At 39.6% G+C, this 9,462-nt stretch overlaps 1 protein-coding gene across 1 annotated transcript; it reads right to left on the bottom strand.

The window, feature by feature from the left end:
* Positions 1-5,927: 5,927 nt before the first annotated feature.
* Positions 5,928-8,226, bottom strand: LOC146914637 (uncharacterized). The gene is made up of 4 exons (XM_085721105.1): positions 8,121-8,226; positions 6,936-7,879; positions 6,456-6,788; positions 5,928-6,299 (listed from the first exon to the last, which is right to left on the bottom strand). The coding sequence occupies exons 1-4, from the start codon at positions 8,224-8,226 to the stop codon at positions 5,928-5,930; spliced, it is 1,755 nt and encodes a 584-aa protein (XP_085577231.1).
* Between the last annotated feature and the right edge of the window lie 1,236 nt (positions 8,227-9,462).

The following is a 9,462-nucleotide window of genomic DNA, read 5'->3' as shown; positions in this document are numbered from 1 at the left end:
AGCAAATGCCAAGCAAATATGGAAACTGATGACGGTGCATCAACATTAGTTTTTAGTCGTATTTATGCCTTTATTATAGCATTTAGAGGGTCAACTACATGAAATTCATGGTGAAATCAGACCAGAACAGGAACAAGACCTCAAGAGATGAAACTTTGAGAAAACAAGGAAAATTGCCCAAGTATGAAGTATCGTGCCACGTTTATGACCTTCGTGGCACGATTGATGAGCGTGGGACAAAGGATCTGCTTCTGGAAATTTTGTGGCACGAAGCAATATGCAACGTGCCACGATGCTAGGTTTTGTTTGCTGCCACGTAGGATTAATGAAGCCATCGTGCCACGACCAACCCGTAACGTGGCACGATGATGGGCTTTCCTGAAACCCAAAAATTCTTTCTATTTATAGCCAGCTGCAAGCAAGGATTAGGGTACTGATTATTATTGCGATTTTGAGCACAGAATACGGCAGGAGATCGAAGAACAAGCCCTAAATCTCATACCAACTCTCCGTTGGTTAGATTTATGTATGTTTTCTCTTGTTTATGCTTATGATTGTTTAGTTATGAGTAGTTAAACTCTTAGTTTGATTGAGCCATGATAAAACTATTGTAATATATGAATTTGTAGTTGAACTCTCTTTATAATCAATGTTATTCAGTCTTTATTCAGAATTATTTGTGTTTATTGCTTTTCATGTTATTGTTTTGTATGACTACTAGCCCTACCTTCTTGCAATCACATGAATTGATCTTAGGAATTGAATGACTACCAGCCCTAGCTTTTAATCCTGATATAGTAATTTTGTTTACCTCAACACTAGGAACCTAGAGATAGGAAATTGAGAGTTATGATATATGAATTAACGTTCCGACATCGCTTCCGCAGTTATTCAATCTAGTTAAGAGATTAATAGGGTTATAACTTAGGAAAGGGTTTTGAGTCAAGAGATTGATCAAAACCACTTAGTTAATTTATCGTAAAGATTGAGTAGTAATTGAGAGTAAAGAGAGGTAGACTATTCATATAAAGCAATAGCGAATTCACCAGCTTAATCATTCATCTCAATATATATAATTTTCTCTCGCACTTTGTCTACTTTAATTAAGTCTTATAAAACCAAAACTTTATGCCTAGGGCAACTAATACAAACTTTACACAACCTAACGTATAACGCGCTTGCTAGAATTGAAATTAACACAGTCCTTGTGTATCAATATTTATTACTACTTCGATAGTTTTTGGTACACTTGCCAGATATCTATCAGAAACTTTCAAAGGTACCTGTTTATGCCAAATAAATTCCATATTTTGATGTAACATAGGTTGTTCATGCGATGTCAACATGTCATACACACCACGAACCGTATACCGACCAGTCTAATCCGGTAACCAAAGCCCCCTATCAGAAGAGGAATCCTGCAATGTAACTGTAAGTAATAGTTCCCTACACTCCTCTAACAACTCTTCCTCCCAGACCCACAAGCGGCGACGCCACTGCCACGCCTCCCACCAACCTCCAAACCCATTGGGAACATGTTCCTGACCGTGACAACTTTATTGACAGCCAACTCAAAAAGCCGTCTAAAACGCACACACAACGGAATATTACCACACCAACAATCACGCCAAAAGTCAGTCTCAACACCGTCTCCCACATGTCTCCTAACACCCGACGCAAACCAACTCCGGGCCCCATCCTCCAAACTACCATCCTCCGCACCATACCTACCCAACAACACCCTATGTCACAACCCATCTCTCTCTACTAACAACCTCCAACACCGTTTTCCTAACAAAACAGTGTCGAACTCCCTTAACCTCCTAACACCCGTCCCTCTGTACTCTTTCCTCAAACATATAGAATTCCAATTAATCCAAGAAATTTTTCTTTTATCCTCACCCCCCCCCCCCCCCCCCCCCCAAAAAAAATATTTGGTAAAGATTCAATGCAAGAGATTATACCTGACAGAGCTTTGAAAACGGAAATAGCATACACAGGAAGTGCAGTCAGGACAAATTTGAGAACGATCAACCGGGTCACCAAAAGAAAGGAACCGGCTATGCCAACTAGACAATCTAGCTTTAATTCGATTAACAACAAGCTCCCAAGACAATAACCGGCGCAGATCGCCCCCAATCGGAAGACCCAAATAGAGGAACGACACTTTACCCACTTTGCAACCTAACACAGAAGCCGTTTCAGACAACCAAGAAGCATTGATATTGACACCAACCAGAGAGCTTTTATGGAAATTTACTTTAATACTAGACATAGCCTCAAAGAAAACTAAGACAGCCCTCATTGCACGAACATTTGCCATTACCAATTAAAAGTGTATCATCAATGAATTGTAAGTGAGACACCACCACAGATTTCCACCCACCTTGTACCCTGTAAAGGTACTTGTTTCAACCAAGGCTTTCATCAATACATTCAGGCCTTTTGCTGCCAATAAGAACTAAAAAGGCGATAGAGGGTCACCCTGATGTAAACCCCGTTTAAGAAGGAACTCGTGCGTAGGACTACCATTCACTAACACTGATGCAGTAGCGGTACATACACACTCTTTAATCCATTTTCTCCATAAGGTCAGAAAAGACATACTACCCATAACCTTATCAAGATACCCCCAATCTACGGAGTCGTAAGCCTTTTCAAAATCTACTTTAAACAATAAAAGCTCTTTCTTCGATTTTCGAGCCTTATCAACCACCTCATTTGCTATCAAGATTCCATCAAGAATTTGTCTATTTTTTACAAAAGCTGATTGAACTTCAGAATTCTACCAATAACCTGTCTCAACCTATTTTCTAGAACCTTTGCCTGAATTTTATAGAGATATCCCACCAACGAAATGGGTCGAAAATCATTCAATGTCTGAGGAATGTCTACTTTCGGAATAAGAGTAATAAACGTAGAATTTAAACCTTTCGACAATTTGCCATTCCGATGAAACTCTGAAGTAAACCGTAAAATATTATCTTTCATCTCATGCTAGAAATTCTTGATGAACCTGAAGTTGATGCCATCTGGACCCGGGCTCTTAAAACTGTCACAATCCCACACTGTTGTCTTAACTTCGTCCATGGAAAAAGGTTTTGTTAGCGAACCCATTTCCATGAATGAAAGCTTTCAGAACTGCATATTACCCAGTGAAGGCCGCGCCCCCTATCGAAAAAAAAATGGTTTTTAAAATGCATAAAGACTGCTTGACGGACAGGGTTAACACCCTCCACCACCTCCCCGTTCACCATAATCGAAGATAAAGAATTATGACGTCTTCTACCTTCTAGAACAGAGTGGAAAATTTTTGAATTTGCATCTCCATCACGGAGCCAAATCAATCTCGATTGTTGCCAACAAGTACTAGTATTAAGACAGGATAAATAATGAGTGTCCATCAAAATACCATGTAATTCACCAAGCTCTTCATCCGACAACTCTGCTTCGTCCCCTTTACGATCTAGGGCCGCCTGTCTTTCTTTCAAAGCTACAATTTTCGCCGGTAAATTACGAGTATTGGGTTCGTGCCATTCCTTCAGAGCCAATCTGATTAGTTTTAATTTCTCTTTAAGGACATAGTCGCCCCATCCTTTAACCTAGAAAGAACTCCATTTTTCACGAACAAAATTATTGTAACCAGGCATGTCCTGCCAGCATTTCAACAACCGCAATGGTCTCGGACCCCAATTTTGTTCATCAACTGACAATACAATAGGACAATGATCAGAAAGACCCCTTAAATGAGCCACTTGAATACAGTTAGGCCATAACTAACACCAATCTTTAAAGAGCAAAAACCAATCCAATCTACTCATTGAACGCCCATCTCCCTTGTACCACGTGAACTTTTAACCACCCAGAGGTAAATCAACTAAACACAGTCATCAATAAAATTATTAAAAGTTGCAAAATCATCTACAACCTGAGACCCCCGAACCGAACGCCTTTCCTTCGGGTACCGAATAGAATTAAAGTCCCCACAAAAACACACATTACAACTACCCAAAGACTGTAAATGCGCAGATAATGATGTCCACAACGTCTGTTTAGCTCTCTAATCACATGGAGCATACACATTGAACAAATGAAACTCAGCATTGTTGGAACAAAATGTGTTTAACAATGAACCTTGAAGAGTTTTGATGATAACAAGGTATTAAAAATTGTAAATTGGACTAGCTAATATTTGTTCAAGTGTACAGGACCACAACTATATTTTTACATCATTAATTGGTTCTGAATGAGCAAATAAAGAGCAAAAGGAATCAACAAAATTGAAGCTTAGACGCTCCTGAAGGCAATATGCTCCTGAAGAGAAAAAGCGCTCCTGAAGTCAAGCTGCTCCTGAAGTGAGTAAAGTGCTCCTGAAGACTAAAAGCGCTCCTGCGGAATAAGTGCTCCTGAAGATTAGTGCTCCTGAAGACTAGAGGTCCAGAAGCACCACGTCATCATCAGAAGTCACATTATCAGAAGCCATTTCACCAGAAGCTGAAGATCAACTGAATTTGAGAAATTCAAGGATTCAAGAGTTGTGCCATGGATCGAAATTCATCAAAGGACAGCAAATGATTAGTGAAATTTTGCAACGGTCATTTCAAAGGTGTTTGAAGGCATGTGCTTGCAATTTTGGACGAAAGCGTTGACATTGTACTATTGTACGAACTGTACAACCACCTTCTCCACTACTCTGTTTTTGTGTCCGCGCTAGAAGACAAGAACACAACTCCATAATACGGCTTCGCCTGCAAAGATGTTCCTTTGGATAAGGAATGGATTTCAAATTTGTTCTTCATAGGACAACAACCAAATCAGGCAAAAGATCATTGGTGAAAGATCAAGCTTCAACAACGACTCCTTGATGTGCTGGCAATTTCACAACGTCTCTTTCACACCTCTATACAAAGGAGTGAAGACTTAGAGATTTGGCAATGCTGAACGAAAGACTCACAACATTTTTACAAGTGCCAAACCTCGGCTGAAATTGTTCTGCATTCACTTAGAATTTCTGTGTGTCAAAGTTTCATCTTAGAAATTCATAAGTTATCAAGTGTTCAACCTTAAACAATTTTCTGTGTAACTTTGTTTAGTTAGAAGTCTCTTGCAGTTGTGCTTGAGCAGGGAGGTCTCTTGATTGTGTTCTTGAGCATAGGAAGACTCTTGCAAAGTGTGCTTGAGCAAAGGAAGTCTCTTGCAGGTGTGCTTGAGCAATTGTAATCAGATATTACATTTTAGTGAAATCTCCTTGGAAGTGCAAGGGGGACTGGACTACTTTCGGATTGTGGAAGGAACCAGTATAATTGCTTTGTGTCTTTCTTCTTCTCTCTCTCTCTCTCTCTCTCTCTCTGTTTTATTCCGTTGCGTTCAGATTCTGATTATCACTTCAGAAGCTGTTTCACTTAGCTTCTGATCAGTGTGTTCAGTTTTAGGAGAAACGAAGAATTTTCCAAAAACACAATTCAACCCCCCTTCTTGTGTTTTTCTCACCTTCAAGCATTAGATTTTATAAACCTGCCATGAACAACAAGAAGTGATCCCCTCGAGATGATGCCGACACCTCCACCTCAGAAGTATCCCAAACAGTCAGCAAACTACCTGACAACCCAACAGACGGCCTAAAAGAATAATCATAATTCAACGGCCGCAACACAAAAGGATACTTATTCCTCACCAATTCCTTAACTTCCTTTCTCTTCTCCAACCCACCCAACCCCCACACATTCCTAGACAACAACCTCATCTCACACATCCTCACCCCACCGTCCTCAAACTCCCACCACCTAACACCCTCCATCAGCCGAACTCCCTCTCTCACCCACCTGACATTTTTTTGACTCCCTCTTTCCTTTTCCTGCTCTAGAAAGAACACCGAACCTATTATGAACATCCCCTTCAAACTGTAACCCTATTGCCTTCCCTATCCCTCACACATCTTCAGCAGCCTCCTTCTCCTTCCAATGTAACCCCACCCAATGATTCCACTTTTTGTTAACTGATGTATTAGAAGAGGCTTCGTCAGAAGTACCATTAGATGTTTCATCGCCACCTTGTTGAGAGTTAACAGTATTCTTTCTCTTACGAGCTATTGTTCTCAAAGTATGCAACACAACACATCTATCTTTACTAGATAACCGCACCACCTTTTTCAGAGTATGAACCGAATGACGGAGTTCACCACCAATTTTTCTACGTTTAGAACCAACACCTCCTTCCAGAATATTATTTACTTTTCTCTTTCCCGCCTTAAAAAACTTTATTTTACCCGAGAAAATAATACCAGCCCCTCCATGACGTTCCTTCAATCATTATGTACTCCACGGACTAGACATCACAGGCTTGCCTCCAAACGGCGGACATGACAAAACCGACATATGATCACTACCCTATTTCTGAGCCATTTTTTGTTTACCAAACTCTTGATTCGAATTATTGACATTATTAGTTTGGTTCACCTCTATTGTAATACCTTCATCATGTAACACATTTCCATCATCAGAAATTTCATCGACTTCGAACCCCACAGGACGCTTCACCGCAGCCCTAAAAGAACTTTGTGATTGCGCCATGTCGACACCCTTTTCAAGCTGAGATTGTGACCCCACATCTGACAAAGTCGCAGGTATAGATGCTTCAGCAACATCATCCATTCTAACAACGTCCCTTGCCTCAGTGTCTGAATGCACAACCTCGTCCTCTATTTCCTTCACAAGTTTGTCAACAAGAGTATCCACATTTTTACAAGCTTCAGGATCACCTTGAACCTCCACATTATCCGACTGAGAATTCTGATCTCAATCATTCTCAAAAAGACACGCATCTTCACCAATATTAAATTCCCATTCCTCAATAATCTTTATTTCCACCAAGTTTCTGTCGATTAATAAATTATCAACACATTAAACAATATCTAAATAAGGTGTCGAAATCGAAACTCGAGCATAATCAAATCTTCCTCTGTCCAACGATATATCATCTGATCGAAGGTAAGTCCCATAGTCCATCACGCACAGTTTGAAAAAATTATCATTCCATGCATGAATCAGAATACCGTACAGTCTGAGCCAAGTACCCCTTCGAAAGGGAACAACATATTTTTCCCACCGAACAATATTAGTGAAAATGAGATCAAAAAAATCTTTTGCTTCTTCTAAGATGGACAAAGTATCCTTATCTAATGTGCTTTTTAAAAAAACTCGATCCGCCCCTATAGGAATGACGTGTAAGTTCACAAAACCAGCATCCTCGACATGGTTTTTGATCACCGTGATTGCCTCACCATTGACCACAGTGGCCAACACTCCTGACCGTGCCCAATTCAAATCATTCCAATTTGATCGGTACATTCGAACCAACTCCTTTGGAACCGGTTGCTGTTTTTCGACTACGGGCACCGCAAACTTCCCCACATCCCTCACCACATCCACCACCTTGCTACTGCTCCCTTTCCCACCCTTCGCCTTCCCCTCTCTCACCTGAACAGGCACCTCCCCGACACTCACCATTTTTACTCCCTCATCCACATGATTCATCCCTTCTCCCATCGAAAACACCATGTTTCCTCCCTCACCAACTTTCTTCTCCACCACGACACCAGACCCACATCCACTCGACTTACCCACCTCACGCACTTTGGCACCATCCCTCTCAAGCTTCCCCTCATCCCCAAGACTACGATCAAATCGTTTAATTTTTGCCCTAACACGATAATTTCCAGAACACACAACGTTCACGGCCTTTAATAATTTACCAACGTCCCTAACCTTTGAGAAACGTACAAACACATAAACTTCTCCATTGCCATTCCTTCTGCTTGGCACTACCACTTCCTCCAATAACCACAAACCTCGAAACCATTTCGCAGAAAGAAATTTGATAACTGAGGGAGAAAATTGGTAAAATAGAAGGTTACGAACCGTTTATACTGAGAAAATTCACTCTGGTCTGCTCCCTTAGCAATGAGACTGCACGCTTCCTTCCCAGAATCATCATCAAAGTCGCGCAGCCTCTGGTAATCCCTATCAACAACATCTCGCCGCCGAACTAAACCATCATGTGATGATCGCTAGTCTAAGTGCACCACCGCTCCTCTACGTGAACTGTTCCAGTCATCATCGTACCAGTCTGTCGAAACCCTAAACCTAGATTGTCTGTTTCCATAGTAATCCCTTTCCTCAAGCTGCCGATTTCTTTGCTGATTATCCCAACCGCTGCCAAACTGTCCATGTGTTTTCCCTCGTCGCCGTCTCACGTCTTGCCAAGCCTCACCATCTGAATCCCGTCCCCTCAATTTGCCCTCACCTCCGGCGATAATGAACGCAGGTGTGGTTGTTCATGGCGGTTCCACGACGAACCACCTCTCTTGATCACTCTGTCACTCTCTCTCATCTCACAGTCGCTCTGTTTTTTCTCTTTGTATACATTTATCTATAGTGTCTTAAATTATGAACATGTGTTTTAGGATTCCTAATATCAAGGTATTTTAGTTTGTTAACAAAAACATTTAATCATGTATTTTGTTATTGATTCTTGATTATAGATTTTTATTTTCCACTTTAACTGAAGATGATAAAACTTATGATAGGAATACAAATCTTGGGACTATTCTATCTATGTATGTGAGTTCGATACTCCTTAATAATAATACTATAAGAATGTTTTTTTTTTTTTAATAATAAGACAATTAGAAAAGATTTCAAATATATAGAATAAGGCGAGGAAGAAAGAGAAAAAGTAAAGAAGATGGGGATTTAATTTAATGGTTAGTCTGATTTTTTATATTCGTCGTTGGTGAATTTAATTCAAAATACATGTATGATATGTCTTTCAATTATGATAATTTTGTTCAAATTATATTAAGAAAAAGTAAACCAACATTAAACATAATATAATGTTTATAAATGACACACGTCAGCGCAGTAGAAAAAGTGGACAGAAAAGCACGGAAATGCCCATCTGGACGCTAGTTTTATTTAATGATAATTATTCTTTTCCTATTTTTTTTATAAATTGTTGGAACATTGGTGTGATGTTGGAAGAAAAATTGGAAATTTAAACTCCAAATAATTATACTTTGATATAATGTTGTGTGAATTGAAAAAATAGAGTGTGGGGGTCCCACATAAAATAGAACACACACATTAGTATTATTTAAATTGTGGTATTTAATTTTAAATACTTGATAATGATAAAAACAATAGTAATTATTATTTTTATTCGTGAATATCACTTCCCATAAATTTACCTTATAGTGGTTTTGATAAGAATAAGAATTCAATATTGCAAATACAATAGAATTAAAAATCCAAATACAACAGTTTGGAAATCCAAATACAACGGTTTGGAAATCCAAAATCAACGTAAATAAGGGTAATGCTAACCGGTGCCCCGGGACACTGGTTAAGAAAGCAAAAGAGGAAATTTTTAGCCAAAAGAGGAAGAATTTAATGCATTGATTACACA

Source organism: Medicago sativa, chromosome 6 (assembly GCF_051527215.1).
Source record: "Medicago sativa cultivar Bolivia chromosome 6, Bolivia_mono, whole genome shotgun sequence".
Taxonomy (NCBI): Eukaryota; Viridiplantae; Streptophyta; class Magnoliopsida; order Fabales; family Fabaceae; genus Medicago; species Medicago sativa.
This window is presented reverse-complemented; position numbering and strand designations above follow the sequence as displayed.